General features: G+C 44.1%; 1 protein-coding gene across 2 annotated transcripts in view; it reads left to right on the plus strand.

Annotated features, from left to right (window-relative positions):
- Positions 1-18,773, plus strand: part of GABRB3 (gamma-aminobutyric acid type A receptor subunit beta3) — a 119,787-nt gene that overhangs the window by 69,150 nt on the left and 31,864 nt on the right. For both annotated transcript variants that reach the window (XM_068424458.1, XM_068424466.1), the window contains one exon: positions 17,542-17,762. In XM_068424458.1, the coding sequence (XP_068280559.1) occupies positions 17,542-17,762 (221 nt within the window). Of the gene's footprint in view, positions 1-17,541; positions 17,763-18,773 lie in introns of those variants that run through there.

Genomic DNA, 18,773 nt, shown 5'->3' on the forward strand with positions numbered 1-18,773 from the left:
CCAAGTCAAGAATGTCTTGCCTTGTTTCAGCTTTCACCAAAAGCTTCTCCATTAATCAGTCATTTGTGGTGTCATTTAGTCTCTGCATCACACCCCAACCTGACATTTACCCAGTCTATGTGGGGGTGATTGAAGTTTCTGATTACTAATTTGTTTTTTTGCTGTCTCTTAAATCTCTCTTGGCACCTCACTGACACCATTGTCATCCTGATTAGGCAGTGACAACTTATTTCTAATAGTTATGTAGGCTTGATGTCTTAATCCATAGAGATAATGTGTAACATTCAGTACAATTAACTATCTGATGCAAAGCTTGCTTTAACGTTCACTACATCCTTCTTTTCCTTGCCTATGTAGTTTGTTTTATGTTACAGGTTTCCACTGACTGCTTTCCTTCCATTGAGTCTCTGATGCTCCTGTTTGTTAGGTCAATAGTCTCACTTAAAACTAGGTATCCTAGTTCCTTCATCTTACTGAAAAACCTCTAGCATTTCAATAGTAGCATGTGTGCCTTTGATCTGGTTGCTTATTTTTCTATGCTATTGTTAAATGGTATTTTTGGGTGCAGAATGAGCTTAACTTGTGTCCTAAATGAGCTTTACCAGCTTCTGTCTTATCTTTTTCTCAAGGGTATAAAGCATTTTTAATTTCACCCCTCTACAATTCATCCTCAAGCCAGATTTTCTTCTGTACCTGTTGGCTTTCCTATAGTCTTTAATTCAATCCCCTTGTCTGGTAACCTTACTTGTTTTTAGTTCCAGCAGCTTTACCTGAATCCTATTTTTGCTGTACAGACTTTGTACAAAGTTTGTCCAGTTCATGATGAATCTAAACCCTTCATCCCTACACCATTGTCTGAAGGACTGATCTCCAACCAGCATGAAGAAGCATGGCTGGAGCAAGAGCAGAGGTAGATGATCAAGGATATAATTCTCGTATTTGAGGAGGCCATCTGATTATCATAACTGAGGTGCTCTGCAGAATACTAATCTCTGGCTAAAAGCAGTGGTATATAATGTACCTTGCTCACGCTCCTTTACTCAGACACATTTTGTTTGCCTAAAGGCCTCGTGGGGAAAATGATTTCTTGCTTCTTAAATGTACTTTGCTGTTTCTGAGGTGTTCGACAATAGTATATGAATTAGGTAAGTAATTGAGCAGTGGTTATAGGCTGTACCTGTGGTAGAGAAGACTCTGGTTCTTTAAATAATTGGTCTGAGTCTTTACTTCTGAATTCAAGGAGTGCCTTTGAAATCAGTGTGTCCACCGGGCACAGATGTATACAAGTCATTTTGCTGCAGGAGAAGCATTACATACAGCAGAGTAACTGTCTAGTGAGGGAAAAACACTTTGTGTAAGGGAGGTATATAAAACGAGTTTTAAGTTCTCAGTGTTTTCACCAAATTTCCAAGGAAATAAAAATATTTGTCTTCTGCCCTTCCAGTTGGTACCACACTAGGAGGAATGTTGCAATCACAAGTAGCCCCTTCTACATTCAATTACTTGAAGCAAACATACAGCAGAATACATTCACAGTTTTTCGTCTTTGCAGGTATCTTGTATTGCACATATGTGTTGATGTTGGAAAATAACCTACAATAGCCTTGAGGAAAGTATTGTTACTGTATGTAGATCAGAACCATAGAATCACAGAATGGTCTGGGTTGGAAGCGACCTTAAAGGTCATCTAGTTCCAACCCTTCTGCCACAGGCAGGGACACCTTTCCACTAGACCAGGTTGCTCAAAGCCCCATCCAATCTGTCCTTAAACACTTCCAGGGAAGGGGCATCCACAACTTCTCTGGGCAACCTGTTCCAGTGTCTCACCACCCTCACGGTAAAGAATTTCTTCCTAATATGTAATCTAAATCTACCCTCTTTCAGTTTAAAACAGATCCCCCTTGTCCTATCACTACATGCCCTTGTAAAAAGTCCCTCTCCCGCTTTCCTGTAGGCCCCCTTCAGGTACTGGAAGGCTGCTATAAGGTCTCTCCAGAGCCTTCTCTTCTCCAGGCTGAACAACCCCAACTCTCTCAGCCTGTCTTCATAGGAGAGGTGCTTCAGCCCTCTGATCATCTTCATGGCCCTCCTCTGGACTCGTTCCAACATCTCCATGTCCTTCTGTTGGGGGCCCCAGAGCTGGACTCAGTACTCCAGGTGGGGTCTCACAAGAGCAGAGTAGAGGGGGAAAATCACCTCCCTCGACCTGCTGGCCACGCTGCTTTTGATGCAGCCCAGGATATGGTTGGGTTTTTGGGCTGCAAGTGCACATTGATGGTTCATGTCCACCTTTTCATCCACCAGTACCCCAAGCCCTTCTCCGCAGGGCTGCTCTCAATCCCTTCATCCCCCAGCCTGTATTGATACTGGGGATTGCCTCCATACAGGTGCAGGACCCTGCACTTGGCCTTGTTGAACTTCAGGAGGTTTGCACAAAGCAGAAGGTAACCAACACTTTTTCCACTACAGGATCAGTTTTGCTCTAAGTATCCTAAGTAAATATAACCCCCTGGAAGTGCCCGCTGTCATCAGAGAACTCCACTTAAAAAAATCCAGCTACTAAAACTGGAAATTTTGAAGATTTGTGACTAAATATGTATTTCATGTCAGTTGTTTAGACTGTCCTGTTTGCGGCTTCAGGAGTCAGGCAGCATTGCAGTTTGAAACCCTCCTCAGTTTTCTTACGCAGTGACACATTTTGATTCCCTGATTTCAAAAGCTATTAGCAGATCTTTGCAGGGTATTCAGATCACGTACACGAGGGGAGATGCTTCCTCAGCAAGACATTTCCCTTTAAAATCACTCACAGCCTAATTTTTTAAAGGGCACTGGCAGGGGACATGCTCTTTTCCACTTCTTTCACAAGTCTCTGTACAGCAAGAGGGTTGTGTGGGGGTTGAATATTATGTATGTTTGTAATATTTCCTCTTGGATGCAGTGTTTGGCTTTTTTAACTTATTTATTTAGAAGTTTTATGAGCATAGCCGTGTCATGGGATGAGTTTATCCTACTCACAGTAAGGAGTTTTTAGTAAATGCATTTTTTTCCTTTTGACTTAGCACGTGTCCCAGTTTTGTTACTGCAAGATGTAAAGTTGGATTTAGCGTTACTGATAGAGTGAAAGGGTGAAGTGAGGGAAGCTGTCAGTGTCAGTAACGTGTCTGGAGGGAAGGGAATAGGCTGCGCAGGGCAGTTCACTGATCACCTTTCTGACTCTTGGCCATTGCAGAGAAATCTCTTCTAGTTTATTTCGTTAACTCAAAAATGAACACATGATATCTTGGTCCCAATGAACTGCCATTTACATAAAAAGAGCCACAGTTGCTGTGGACACCCTGTCATGGTGCCCATAGTGGCGGGGGCTTCCCATGGAGGGCAGCAGGTCAGGGCCTGGCAGCCAGGGCCCATCCCATACCCAGCCAGGAGCAGGGCAGCCAGGGGGCACCGGGGCAGCCCCAGCCCCGGGCATCAGGCACCTCCCTGGGGACAGGGATGGGCTGAGGCCAGGCCGGGATGTGAGCCTGTGGGTGGGCCTGGCTCAGGGGGCCCATGGCTGGTCATGGCAGGGCTGTGGGGAGCTGGAGACTGGCCCTGCTGTGGTATTGTGATATTCCCCCTGTACTGGTGAGGCCGCATCTCGAGTACTGTGTTCAGTTTTGGGCCCCTCGCTATGAAAAAGACATTGAGGTGCTGGAGAGAGCCCAAAGAATGGCAACAAAGCTGGTAAAGGGTCTGGAGAACAAGTCTTATGAGGAGCGGCTGAGGGAACTGGGGTTGTTTAGCCTGGAGAAAAGGAGGCTCAAGGGAGACCTTATCGCTCTCTACAACTACCTGAAGGAGGTTGTAGTGGGGTGGTGTCGGTCTCTTCTCCAAACAAGCGATAGGACGAGAGGAAACGGCTTCAGGTTGCGCCAGGGGAGGTTTAGATTGGATATTAGGAAAAATTTCTTCACCAAAAGGGTTGTCAAGCATTGGAACAGGCTGACCAGGGAAGTGGTTACAGTCCCCATCCCTGGAGGTATTTAAAAGATGTGTAGATGTGTTGCCTAGGGACATGGTTTAGTGGTGGACTTGGCAGTGCTAGGTTAGTGGTTGGACTCGATGATCTTAAAGGTCCTTTCCAGCCAAAATGATTCTATGATTCTATGATTGCTGGGGCAGGGACTGATGGCCCCAGGGGGCTTACGTGGGGTCCAAGGCCATGGGTAGGGTAGGGGGAGCCCTGGGGGCTGACATGGGGCCCTGGGTCCTGGGCAGAGTGGGGGGAGCCCTGGGATCCAGCAGGGCCAGTGACGTCTAGGGGTGCCCTCCAGGCCTGGCACACCCAAATGGTGTGTGCCATGATATTGAAAAATACACAGATCATGTTTCAAGTTACACATTTTAAATATATTTGATGGCCAATGTGTTCTCACTCTTTCTGAAAGGGCATTTTGTTCATGGTGTTTGTCTTCAGTGGGATTTCCTGTAAGAATATCTGGTCGTTCAGATAATCACAGACAGCAAGTAGGAGTTTGGGTGTCAGCCTTGCTGCTCTGGTGACAGTGAGATTGGCTGGCTCCCAGAGTCAGCAAATGAATAGGTGTCGAGGTGAGAAAATTTAAAAAGTTCTCGCCACAGTGGAGTAAATAATCCTTTTTTTAACGAAAAAGCGTGGACATGAACAGATATGTATTTCAATTTTCATTCAAGTGCATGTTTCCCGTAGCTCTCTGTTCCTAAATATAGTTGTGGTTTATTTGTTAACTCTGGAGTGATTAAAAAAATACCATAAGAGTTCTGGAGTGCCTTTAGAAAGGTCTTTTTACAATTCTATGGTGAGAAGAAGACTGTAGACTTTTCAGTCTGAAATAAGGGTTTACTGAAAATTGTTTTGAATGGTTTTCATGTTCAATCATAGCAAATAAGAGAAGACACTAAAAGAATTATGCATGCAATAGTCTAAGAAATAAGAAGACCTGAACAAATGTGACAAATAATATCAATTTTTAGGGCTTTCTTTGAGGTTTTTTTTTTCCTTCCAGTTTTTTTTCAAGTAATGTCAAAGAGAGATATAAGTTGATGTATTTATGGAAAGAACAAAGTAGAAGTGTGATAAGTCCTTCATTCTCTAAAATGGGTACCTGGTAGATCCCAAGCTTTTAGCCTCTCTTCATGTCTGATAACTGAAAAAAAAAAATATCCCATAGTTTTAAGATTTTAGGGCACTAGCTCGTTTCTCCAACTCACTGGTGGCACATCCTACTGTGTAGGAGGCACAATCCATTAGTTGTCAGTTCCCATCTCTCTAAGGTCAGCTGCCTCAGTCGTGGGAATCAGCTGACAGCTGATAAAGGTTGATTTTTTCCTTCCCTGTAGGTTGTTAGCAGGATTTCAATTAGTGCAATTAGATGTACCTGTTTTCTTGAGGTCCTGTCACCTCTAAAATAAATAAATTTGTGCTTTATGAAGCAAGTTCAGTGCCTCACTGAGCCCAGCATTATTTTTCTTTTCTATAAGTCTTTTTTTTCTTTTAAAGGATATTTGGTGGTTTTTTTTCCTGACTTGATCTCTTTTAGAGTTTTTCACCTATAGCATCTAAACATTTGACATTTCTATTTCTATTCCTCTTTTTTAGGATGGCTCCATCAGATGCTGAATTTTATGTTTTATCTGTCCATCATCAAGTGGATTGTGATTGCAATTTGCCACACAATCTTTGGACAGATCTTCAGGGGTGTAGTGAAAGACCATACTTCTTTCAGCTAGCTTTCTGCCACCAGATCAGAGTGTATGATACCCTTATGTGCAGAGGCGTGTATTAGTTTTTCTTTGATCAGTCCTTTGGGAATAGAAACTCCTGATTGCTGAGAAGCCTATGATGTTGTAATACCTGTGATGCTCTGAACTGGAGAAGGAATATCTTAAGTATTCTCCCTCCACCCAAAACTGTCAGGGATTAAATAGCCCAGACTGACTTCTTATTATCCTGACTTATGTCCCTGAACTATTTGCAGGAACTTTGTTCTTTCTTTCTCCGTATTTGCCTACCAAAGCTCAGCCCAAGCACTTGCTTCCTTGTCAGCTGGTGTCCTCTGATGTTTGGATGAGAGAACACCCCAAAAGCGGGAAGACATCCTCATCAGTTTGTTGTGGGCAGAGGAACACAGAGAGAGAAAAGCCAATGCCCAGCTTTTGAAGAGTAAGCGCCCATGGCCATGGCAGGAAGGTGCCATGGGGCGGTACCCACTGAGGGTGCCTGGCTGCTCCCTTTATTCCTGTTGAGAAGCTTCTCTTCTGTTGCAGTGACCATGGCTTGTCCCCGAAAAGCTGGGGAGAAGCTGCTTTGGCCGGTTGCTATGTCAACTGTGCTCCCTTTGCCTGCAGAAAGACAAGTGCTGGTTGATATGGCAACCCTCCTCGAAGCACCCAGAGATGCTCAGTGGGGGACAGGTTCTTTGCAGGAGGCACCGTGGTTGCGGTGGAGATGGAAACTTTTGTGCCAAAGGGTATGAGAGGGCAGGAAACACCCATGCAATCATACATTTATTTGGTAAACTTTGTTTTGTAGCATCAAGTGAGTTCTTGGAGGCTAAATAATTCCTTAGATCTATTTATAACAGAATCCTTGTATGTTTCAGTAGAAGAGGAAAAAATCGTGGTAATTTGGTACAAAGGATACCAAGACAACATGGATGTATGGAGGATCACCCTGAAAGCAGTGTAATTGAGAGCTGCTTTAGCATTGCCTTTTCTTAACAGAAGAGTATTTTAGCCACGTGCTTGGGAAAATACGTGTCATGTTTTCAACCTGACATTATTGTAGGGTTTTTGAGTGATGTCAGAGAGAAGCCTGGGTCAGGATCTTGTAGGTGAGATAAGTCTTTACTATAACAACAGGTAGACCAAGAAACATTAGAGGAAGGTGCTTTGGTGGAGTAGAGTGGATGTGTGTGCATCTGTGTGCGTGCACATGTCTCCTTCACTCAGGCTGCTCGTGGACTACATCTAACACCAGAGAGGTTCTGGTCAGGCAGTTTTCTTGTAAAAGATTTTGCAGAACAATAGATTTCGGTGACTTTCTCCATTTGCTGGCCATTAAATGAGTAATGTATGGTTTAGACATTGGGCAAGTCAAAATGTCAACAGGTAAAATACAATGTAAATTTTTTCTTGAATAAAATTTTTCTTTAATATGAAAGCTGCTGAAGCTTTTAGAAAATTTTGAATGATGCAAAAAATATTTAAGTGATCATCTCACACAACCGATTAGTATTGCTGATAAATTCTGACTTCTAAGGTTAGCCTTTCTGGATACATCTTTATTAAATTCATCTTTTGGCGTGTCAGTTAATGCATGCATGAATCTATTTCCCAGGTCTCTTCTGTGGATGGTAGAGGGACAGATTTACAGCTATTTTGTCACAGCATAGGATTCATGAGTCTGGCTTTGCAACTCACTTTGGTCTTATTGGGAAGAATGCAAATCAATCATCAGTGCCTCAGAAATAGCTCCTTATACTACAGCAGCCATGTCTAATTTTTCACAGAATCACAGAATCACAGAATCACACAGAATCACAGAATGTTAGGGATTGGAAGGGACCTCGAAAGATCATCTAGTCCAATCCCCCTGCCGGGGCAGGATTGCCTAGACCATATCACACAGGAACGCATCCGGGCGGGTTTTGAATGTCTCCAGAGAAGGAGACTCCACAACCTCTCTGGGCAGCCTGTTCCAGTGTTCGGTCACCCTCACCGTAAAGAAGTTTTTCCTCAAATTTAAGTGGAACCTCCTGTGTTCCAGCTTGCACCCGTTGCCCCTTGTCCTGTCAAGGGATGTCACTGAGAAGAGCCTGGCTCCATCCTCTTGACACTTGCCCTTTACATATTTATAAACATTAATGAGGTCACCCCTCAGTCTCCTCTTCTCCAAGCTAAAGAGACCCAGCTCCCTCAGCCTCTCCTCATAAGGGAGATGTTCCACTCCCTTAATCATCTTCGTGGCTCTGCGCTGGACTCTCTCTAGCAGTTCCCTGTCCTTCTTGAACTGAGGCGCCCAGAACTGGACACAATATTCCAGATGCGGCCTCACCAGGGCAGAGTAGAGGGGGAGGAGAACCTCTCTCGACCTGCTAACCACACCCCTTCTAATACACTCCAGGATGCCATTGGCCTTCTTGGCCACAAGGGCACACTGCTGGCTCATGGTCATCCTGCTGTTCACTAGGACCCCCAGGTCCCTTTCCCCTACGCTGGTCTCCAACAGGTCTGCCCCCAACTTGTACTGGTACATGGGGTTGTTCTTGCCCAGATGCCGGACTCTACACTTGCCCTTGTTATATTTCATTAAATTTCTCCCCGCCCAACTCTCCAGCCTGTCCAGGTCTCTCTGAATGGCTGCGCAGCCTTCCGGTGTGTCAGCCACTCCTCCCAGTTTTGTGTCATCAGCGAACTTGCTGACAGTGCACTCTATTCCCTCATCCAAGTCATTAATGAATATATTGAATAGTACTGGTCCCAGTACCGACCCTTGAGGGACTCCGCTAGACACAGGCCTCCAACTGGACTCTGTCCCATTGACCACCACTCTCTGGCTTCTTTCCTTCAGCCAGTTCACAATCCACCTTACTACCCGATCATCCAGACCACACTTCCTCAGTTTAGCTGCGAGGATGCTGTGGGAGACCGTGCCAAATGCTTTACTGAAATCGAGATAGACCACATCCACAGCTTTACCATCATCTGTCCACCGGGTTACATGCTCATAAAGGGCTATCAAGTTGGTTGAGCATGACTTCCCCTTGGTGAAGCCATGCTGAGTGCCCCTAATGATCCCCCTATCCTTGATGTGCCTAGAGACAGCACCAAGGACAAGTTGCTCCATCACCTTTCCGGGGATGGAGGTGAGGCTGACCGGTCTATAGTTACCCGGGTCCTCCTTCTTGCCCTTTTTGAAGACTGGAGTGACATTCACTTTCCTCCAGTCCTCAGGCACCTCTCCCGTTGCCCACGACTTAGTAAAGATGATGGAGAGTGGCCTAGCAATGACTTCCGCCAGCTCCCTCAGCACCCGCGGGTGCATCCCATCAGGGCCCATGGATTTATGGACGTCCAGATTGCTTAATTGGTCCCTGACCCAGCCCTCATCTACCAAGACAGATTCCTCCTCTATCCTGACTTCTTCTGGGGCCTCAGGCGTCCGGGGCTCCTCAGGACAGCCTCCAGCAGTATAGACAGAGGCAAAGAAGGCATTCAGTAACTCCGCCTTCTTTTTATCCTCTGTCTCCAGGGCCCCCACCTCATTCATCAGTGGGCCTACATTGCCTCTAGTGTTGGTTTTACCTGCAATGTATTTGAAGAAGCCCTTTCTGTTGTCCTTGACCTCTCTTGCAAGGTTTAATTCCAAGGAGGCCTTAGCTTTCCTAGTTGCCTCCCTACATCCTCTGACAACAGACTTATATTCCTCCCAAGTGGCCAGCCCCTCCTTCCATGATCTCTACACCCTCTTCTTCCACTTGAGCTTGCCCAGCAGTTCCCTGCTTAACCATGCAGGTCTCCTGGTACCCTTCCTTGACTTCCTACCTGCTGGGATGCTCTGATCTTGAGCTCGGAAGAAGCAGTCCTTGAATGCTAACCAACTATCTTGGGCCCCCTTACCTTCTAGTACCCTGTCCCATGGGATATCCCCTAGCAATTGCTTGAAAAGGCCAAAGTTGGCCCTCCTGAAGTCCAGGGTTGTGATTCTGCTAGCTATTCTGTTCCTGTCACATGAGATCCTCAACTCTACCATCTCATGGTCGCTACAACCAAGGCTGCCCTCAACCTTCACCTCTTCAACCATACCCTCCTTGTTAGTGAGGATAAGATCCAGCAGCGCTCCTCTCCTAGTTGGCTCATCCACCATTTGCATCAGAAAGTTATCATCAATGCACTGGAAGAACCTCCTGGACTGAGGATGGCTGGCTGAGTAGGCCTCCCAGCAAATATCAGGGTAGTTGAAATCCCCCACAACAACCAGGCCCTGTAATTGAGAGACTGCTCTCAGCTGCCTGTAGAAGGCCTCATCACCCTCCTCATCCTGATCCGGTGGCCTGTAATAGACACCCACAACAGTATCACCCCTGCCAGCCTGCCCCTTAATTCGCACCCACAAACTCTCAGCTCGTTCCTGATCTGCCCCTGGACAGCGCTCAATACATTCTAGCTGCTCACTCACATAAAGAGCAACTCCACCACCTCTCCTTAGTGGCCTGTCTTTCCTGAACAGGACATAGCCATCTATGACCACATTCCAGTCATGCGAGGCGTCCCACCAAGTCTCTGTAATTGCCACTAAATCATAGCCCCCCGACCGAACACGGATTTCCAACTCCTCCTGTTTATTCCCCATGCTGCACGCATTGGTGTACAGGCATTTCAGGGAGCGAGCTGAGCACACTGATTTCATCCCAGGGGGATGGGAGGCCTCCTGGTCTACCTCAACACTAGAGCGTTGCCCCAGTGGTGCAAGCCCAGCTACTACCCCATCCCCCTTCAAATCTAGTTTAAAGCTCTCCGAATGAGCCCTGCTAATTCCTGTCCCAGAACACTTTTGCCCCTACGACATAAACCTTTCCCATGTATTACGGTCACGCCTGGTGTCTTATAAAACCAGCCATTATCAAAGAACCCAAAGCCCTGCCTGTAGCACCAGTCTCGTAGCCAGGCATTAATAGAGAGAATCCTACTATTCCATCCCACGTCATCACCTGAAAATGGAAGGAGGGAGGAGAAAACAACTTGTGCCCCAGACTCTTTCACCAACGGTCCTAGGGCCTTGTAGTCTTTCTTCATCCCCCTCAGACTACGGGATGCAGCTTCTTCCCCACCTGTCTGGAAGATCAGCAGGGGGTAGTAGTCTGTGGCCTTCACCAGGTTGGGGAGTTGCCTGGTGATATCCCTGATTCGGGCTCCAGGCAGGCTGCAGACCTCCCTGTGATGGGGGTCAGCTCTGCATATTGGGCCCTCAGATCCCTTTAGGAAGGAGTCTCCAACCACTAAAACTCTTCTCTTCTTCCTTGTGGAGGAGGTAGCTATATGCCTGTCAGGTTTTTCTGACTGTGCTGGGACCTCTGATATAGGTTGCCTCTCCACCACATCCCCATTGGACCGGTTGTATTCCACTAGGGCTTCATATCTATTGCTCAGAGGCACCTGTGGAGGCAAAGTAGGCAAGGAGGGCACTCGCCTTTTGCCACGGCCATAGACTTGCCTCCACTCACTCCTCTCCTCTAAGTTATTGTTTTCCACCTGAGAGGGGCAGAGTACAGGGGTCCCTCGATCCTGGGAGCTCTCCGGCAGGTGCTCCCATTTTTGTTGCAGGGAAGGCAGAGCCTGGCTCCACCAGTCTATCTCCATTTCAGCCTCCCAAATGCTCCTAAGCCTTTCTGCTTCGGCTTGAAGCCTTTCAACCTGGCTTTGCAGCTGTGCCGCTCGGCCGAGCAGATCATCTACCTGCTCACAGCGCACACAGCCCCCTGACACCACAGAGTCGCTGTAGCATTCCCTGCAGCCTGCAACCTGCACCATCGCCTCCTTCCGTGGGAGCTCTGTCTGGGTTCCCACATCCATTTTGGTCTTCTTCCGCCGGGTAGTTACCATTGTTCTTTCACTGAGCTGGGAAATACCTGTTGGTGACACCCCTGGTTCACAGCTCCTTGGCACCTTCCTCGCCTTGTGCACTGGGAGGGAGTCAGCGCCCTCCCCAACGAGCTGCAAACGGCTGTGGCCTCTCCCGCCCTGGGACACACCCAGTCACTGCTGAGTCTCCCTCTCCCCTCTGGCCAGGGACTAGTCCCTGCCCTCCAGGAGGCTTTTTATCACCCAATCAATCACCACCCCCAATCAACAGGGGGTGGTGCATTTAAGTCGCCCGCGGTGCCTCTGGCTATGCCCCTTCCTTTCCTGATTCGTTGCCGGGAACCTCTGGGTCCGGGGTGGGGGGGAAGCAGCTCGGGACTGCTGCTCCGGGGGGGCCAAGAGTATGAAAACTGCCCGGTTACAGCCCGATGTTGCTCTCGCCCCCGCACTAACCTCAAGTCGCTGTCGCTGCTGCCACCGCTGTCAGCCCTGTTTTGCAATTGTGTGGAAGGTGAGGGAAGGGACCTTGAAGTTACACAAGAGACTATGGCATGGATTTTCAGTACATCTTTTTATCCACTGAATGTGTATTTACTTTATTAACTCATCAAAAATAAATAATCCAAAAGCTGATGGTAATAATCACATTTGTCTGTTGGCTGGGAAAACAAGGATGTGAATTTACATCCAAATGCAAATCTAAAACAGGAATCTGCATTTCAAGTGAATACAAGGCTATCTTCCCAAGCAGTTCTTTTTTGCATAAATTTTTTCAATATTTCCAGTAATTTCCAATATATTTGTTTATTTTGTATGAATAGTTTCTTTTGCTTAACTGCCATATTAACAGTATTCCATCATAATTATTAATTGTAGTGTTCTCTCTAGCAGTCATTTTGAAGAAACACAACATTTTTACAGCTAATGGAAAACTAACATCCTTGATACATAACACAGTAAGACTGTAAACAGTGATAATCAATTTTAGAGCATTATTGCAGCTATAATGTTGTTAATTTTCTTTTGATGAGCAAACTATGTTTTTAAATTTTTCTTTCCCATTTATTGAGTGCAGGAGAGAAAAGCTAAAGATAACAAACCCTCTAATAGAAAACAAATTATTTTTTGCTTTTAGTGTTACAGCACATTAGTATTTATTGTTCATTAGTCCTATACTCAGTGCATTAGGTACTGTACAGTAGCATACTGTAATATATTCTGCCTGTCTGAAGTGGCTTTGTAGTTATATCGTAGTTGTGCTTCCTACATGGTATGTTCAGTCTGTGGAGAGACAAATATGCAGAAAACACTTAAAAATTTCTTTGTACATGGTTAGTACATACAATATTTGTGAGTCTCTGTAGTTCTTGATTAAGATGTTTTGAAATCACAGATAATACACACGAAGACCACAGGTATATTATACTCTGTTTAAGTTGTATATCAGCCTCTTTACCATTGTATCTAAATTCCTTCCCAAGTATTATCCACTATTTGAGTTTTTTTCTTCCCTCCCCACCCCCCAGGGAAAACTATGTTGAAAAAACACCAGCACACCTTTCCCTGTGCCTTTCCTTACATTAGTGGTGTCATTGCAGTGTTAGAAAGCCAAGGATGCTCGTCATCATTCTTTATCCTTGTAGGATGTTCCACTGTCTTTGAACACACAAAAGAAAGCTCATGTGGCCTGTGAAGTTCAGATTTTCCTGTTTTGAGGATGTTTCTCCTGTATTTCAGGAGCACCATGTTTGTCCTTCTGTCAGGGCTTTGAGGGTATTGTTACCATACTCGACCTGAAGCATCTATTACTGTGAGGAACTGGAAAGGGGGACTTTGAATGTGGCCATGACCACATGTCAGGGCCCAAGTTAGATTCTGGGCTCTGAGAAGGTTCTTTACGATCCCAGAGAGCGACATTAAGACACAAATGAGGTCAGATGCTGCCACTCAGACTGCTTTATTGAACGAGAGGGCAGAGAGAAAACGAAGTGATAGGAAAGGTAGGAAGTGAGAGGAGAAAACTAAGCACGAGAGCAGAGAGAGCAGCAGAGTTAGTCACCGCCACAGACCCAGTCGGTCCTCGTTCCTCAGTAGGGGGTGCACAGACGAAGAAGAAGCAGAAGTAGGCGCTGCCTGGAGGGGGAGGGAGGCAGCAGCAGCAAGCAGGGCGGAAGCAGGGAGGAAGTAAGGACCCAGCAGCTGGTCCATGGGGTCCTTTTTATGGAGAGAGGGCGGGCATGTGCACTTGCTTCATCCAGTGGGCAGGTGTCTCCATGCTGCCTTGTTGCTGGTCTCCTCCAATGGATGCATGCCCACGGGCCTCAGCAACAGAGCTTGTTGCTGGCAAACTTTGAGACATTTATCTGCCATTTTGTGGTCCCTCACACATGGTATTGTATGGGGGAAAAAAATATGATTTATGGAGGTCTTTGCTGCTGAGAAAATTGTCCGCTGCTTTGTGCAGTAGTTAGAATTTCCTAAAGCTGGCAGCTCAGTGATGTCTTTGACATATAATAGCACCCTAATACAGTAGCTGTAGTGGGATTAATCTCTTCTAGCATTAGACATCTACCCTCTTGACCTCTATATCAGAGCTAGTCATCATAAGCTCCCATGGAGGAAGGTGGCCCTTAATAAACTTTGTAGGCTACTTACCTAGGGGTAAAGGTCCATTTTCTCATTTTACCTAACAAATACCTAGAACGTTTTTTCCAGTCCACACTCAAACCATTTTTGCATTTTCCTCTGGAGTACAGAAAACGGGAAAACTTCCTTTATGGGTACAAAGCCTAGCAAATTAGTTAATTGAAGAGTGAGAGCTGACATCCTTTTGGGTTTTAATAAGGCTAGTTTCTGCTGGTGGTGACTTTGGTAGAGCCGCCCTAAGGAACTGGCCTTTCCTGCTCCTTGCACAACCAAGCAGTGTCAGTGCAGTTCTAATGCAAGTTTGCTGCTGCTTTTTGGTTTGAGGTGATTGGAAAAAGTGTGATGGTGAACAAGCATGATTCATATTAATCCTTTCTGTCCCATCATCTTCAGAGCAGGTGAGGCTGTCAGAGCACAAATGTACAGCGATCCTTCAAGGTGTGTGGTAGCACACATGCTTTCTTGGGCACTATTTCTGCCATGTCTGTTGTTCAAAGTGCAGAGAGTGGGCTTAGGCAGATGTGTCAGTGCATCTGGGTAGTATATTGCCATTGCAGAAGATGCTGCTTGAGCATCTTCCGTAGTAGATATCAAGTGAAGAACTGTGAATAAACTGATATTTTGCGTGCAGTCATGTACTTTTTAAAAAAATAACTTTTCAGGTTATCATTGCTTTCAATACATGCAAATATAGTCATATACATTAGTGGATGTATAGATAGGGGTTTTTTGTTAAAAGTTAAGATGAAATAAGAAGTGAAGGTGAATTGAGAAAGCACTAAAGAAATTTGTATCTTAGAGGATGTATTTTGGAAGTTTGTCTTTCAGTCAAGACACTGAAAGTTCTTGATGTTTGCTGGATGTTGCTCTCTCTGTGTGTAGTTTGTAAACTTTTTTCTCTGTTGTTCCCTGCCGTAGTAAATTTTATTATTTAAAAATAAAATGACGGACTAGTACTGCTTGTATTGTTACATATGCTTTACTTAGCTAGTTAATTACTCCGTTAGCTGTTAACATGTATTGTATCTCAAGCCAAAGGAAGAAGGAGGCTAGCCTAAAGCTCTCTTCTGTTCAAATGTACTGCTTCTCTTAGATATTGGTGCTAGCCAGTTCACTTCTTTCAATGCTGTGCAGTGCCACCCCATTTCTTTGTTTCTGTTCAGCATTATTTTGTGCACACGCTATGCATTTACACATAGTGAGCTTTTGGTGTAGTGCTCATGTGTCCATGGCTCTTATAATCCCTGATTTCTTGACATTGATGTGCAAACCATTATAGAAACGAAGCACACAGCAAATTTTGAATGTTAACAGAAACAAGCTTTAATTAAGGCAAAACAGAGCTGGTAGAGGATATTTGTTCTAATGCATCAATGTCAGAAAATTGGTTGCAGAGGACACAAGGGGAGATGTGGCTTCCTGACATGCTAATGGGAGCGAGGCAAGTGCACCCAGTGTAGCATGTACGTCGTTCACTGATGAGCAGGGACCATTAGTCCCACTGAAGGAAGCTTCTGACAGAAAGGTTGGAGCACGTTCTCCTGAGCAGTCATGTCAGATCTGAGTTTTGAGGAATGAGCTTCCTCCTTCCAGGCAGTTCCACATGGGCTCCTTTCTCCCATCACTGGGCCCTTTTGTTTTCAAAGGTCTGCTGTTAGTTTCCTAAAACAGGAACATCTTGTCTTTGATATCTATAATGATTTATTTTTCTAAGCAATTAAATTTGATTTCTTAAAGCTATAGCAGTTCCTTCATTAAAGAGAATGAATCACTGAATAAAAAATGCAAAGGCTCTGAGTGAGAAAGGCATGCTCAAGTTTCATTTAATGTCAAGGAAAGGCTGTAGGGCTTGAGGAAAACAGGGCAGGATCAGTGCCTGAAATTGGGTTGTCTCCACATGAAACCCATTACAAGAATGGACCATTCCCAACAGCAGTACTTAGAAAGCCTGAGCATCCTTTTCCCAAACAAGCAGCAAGCCTGAGGGATTTTGCATCACCAGCTTGTAGAAACAGATGCAAATGCAGGTATCCTGTGGCTTGCACACCTGCTGCTAAATATTTAAATGTGCTTAGAGATCACATAAATTTCTCAGTGTTTTGTGATGAGCTTCATGAAGAGTTTTATCATTTAAAGCACTTCTGTAATTTGAAAATCAGAGTTTCAATGGCCTGTACTTATGGTCTCATTTTTTTCTTTGTTAAATATGGCAGTATTATCATACCTAAACCCAACGTTTTCTTTAATTGTAAACATTCATTTCTATATATAAGAAAGTATTATTTTCAGGTGTTTGCCTTTTATCATTTCAAGCATAAAAATAGGCTTTCTAAAAATGAAAAAGTCCTTCTGCACTTTGAAAGTTATGGAAGAAAGAAAAGACAAAGGTTTTTCTTTTCTAACAGGAAATTTTTCTATTATTTCATGTGGTTCTTTTTTCAATTTTGCTGGTACTTAAAGTTAAAATCTTCCCAGACATTTTTTTTTAAATTTTTTATAATACCATTACGGTAATGAATGAGGCCTATTGTCTAAGACTTTCAAAGTGGTTCAATATAGCGTTATTATAACATGACCAAGTTAGGTTAGCAAATTCTGAAATGAAATAAAGAATTTTAAAATGGATATTTCAGGCTTCTGTATCCCTGTTTAGACTTTTATGTTAGTGATCACAGTTAATAGCAGACACCGTGAACCTTAACTGACAAAGTTATGAAAGCCAAACATTGACTTTAGTGGGACTTTACCACAATTTACTGTTCTTCTATGTACCGATGTAGCCTGTTGACAAGAAAATCTTTATGACACCACAAGATGCAGTCTCACACAAAGGCACATGTATAAACAACATCTTTGCAGCTTATTTTTCAGACAGAAATTTGCATACTGCTTCAAAATACTCTGTATGCTTTTCCATTCATCTATCACTTTTAAAAATGGGGAAGATGGTGGTATTTACCTATTATCTTGTTTATCATTCCACAAACATCATAATTTCAAGTAGTTGTCAGGGGAGCTACATGAAAGAAAAGGAGAAGGACAAAAGATACAAATACTAGCTGAATTTCTTAAGATTTGAAATGCTCCCTTAGACTAGATTGATACTTAAATTATCAGAATTATTTAATAGGTGATAGGAGAATTTAATGGTTTTATTAAGCATTTTTTTCAAATAAAATATTTAAATTTAAATTAAACCAACAGTAAAATAAGCTAGTGTCAGGGATGAAAAATTATTCTTCTAGTTACACTAAGGATGATTGACTGTTGTGCTTCTCTTTTTTCCCTTGCCAGGATTACACTTTGACTATGTATTTTCAACAGTACTGGAGAGATAAGAGGCTGGCTTACGCTGGCATACCTCTCAACCTCACACTTGATAACCGAGTGGCAGATCAACTCTGGGTGCCTGACACTTACTTTTTAAATGACAAGAAATCATTTGTGCATGGCGTTACCGTGAAGAATCGAATGATTCGCCTTCACCCGGACGGAACGGTGCTTTACGGTCTCAGGTCTGTACTTCCACGATGAAAATTTCATCACTGTTGTTATGTATTGTTGATATTTGTTTCCTGGTACAAGGTTATTACAAACATTGGGTAGTGTATTATGTAACCTTCCCTGTAACTCTGAAAGATGCCCGTAGAAAACAAATGACACACTCGATGTTTCTTAATTTTGCCAGAAGCGCCTTCAGTCAGGTTTTATCTGTTTCTATGGAGTCACCATATCTGGAAAGCCCACTGGCTATAGGAAGCAGAAAGGCACACATTAGTTGTAAACCTGAAAATTTTGTCCAAAATACAGGCGGTAAGATTGAATGTGGGTGCTTATGTTGTCTCTTGATGTGTCAGTAGTCAATAAAGAAAAAGCCATAAGCAGCCATGGTTGCATGGAGTCAGCCATGGTGAAGACCATGACTATGGGTACCTTCAGTGATTTCTTCAAGCAGGGATCAGCACTGCAATGTGTTATATTTCAAACCAGAGGTACAAAGCGACCTTACATTATCCTGCTTTCTACCTCTTTTAGGCTTGACCTGTGTTTTCTTTGTTTTCTGTCATATCTTTTATGGTTAGGAGTGCTGAAAAATCCTTCCCTTACTTTAACTACACTAGCAAAAATCTTAATGGAAGACTCAGTAGTATCAAAAAGTTGCTTTCTTTGGACAGGTTACTCCATTTGCTGCAGTGGTTTAAACTGCACCGGCAAAACAAGTCTTTGCCAGTGGAAGCTCCATTTCCATCATCAGAAGTTTCTTGTATTTTGAAGCATAAATAATACTCAAGATTGCTGCACGTAGGTAGTGCAAGATAAAGAGCCCCTAGTATAAAAATGAATGAGATCTGAAAAGTGGTGCAGGTGGATTTTATGTCAAGTATCATTATTTTACCTACTTTCGTTTTTTATCAAGTTGAACTTTTTACCTGAGTTGGGTCTTGGCCCCTCACCTCTAACTCCTATTGCATATCATGTATGGGCTATAATTGGATGAGTCTTTCTAGACAAAATAAAAGCAGACT

Source organism: Nyctibius grandis, chromosome 2 (genome assembly GCF_013368605.1).
Source record: "Nyctibius grandis isolate bNycGra1 chromosome 2, bNycGra1.pri, whole genome shotgun sequence".
NCBI classification, from domain to species: Eukaryota; Metazoa; Chordata; class Aves; order Nyctibiiformes; family Nyctibiidae; genus Nyctibius; species Nyctibius grandis.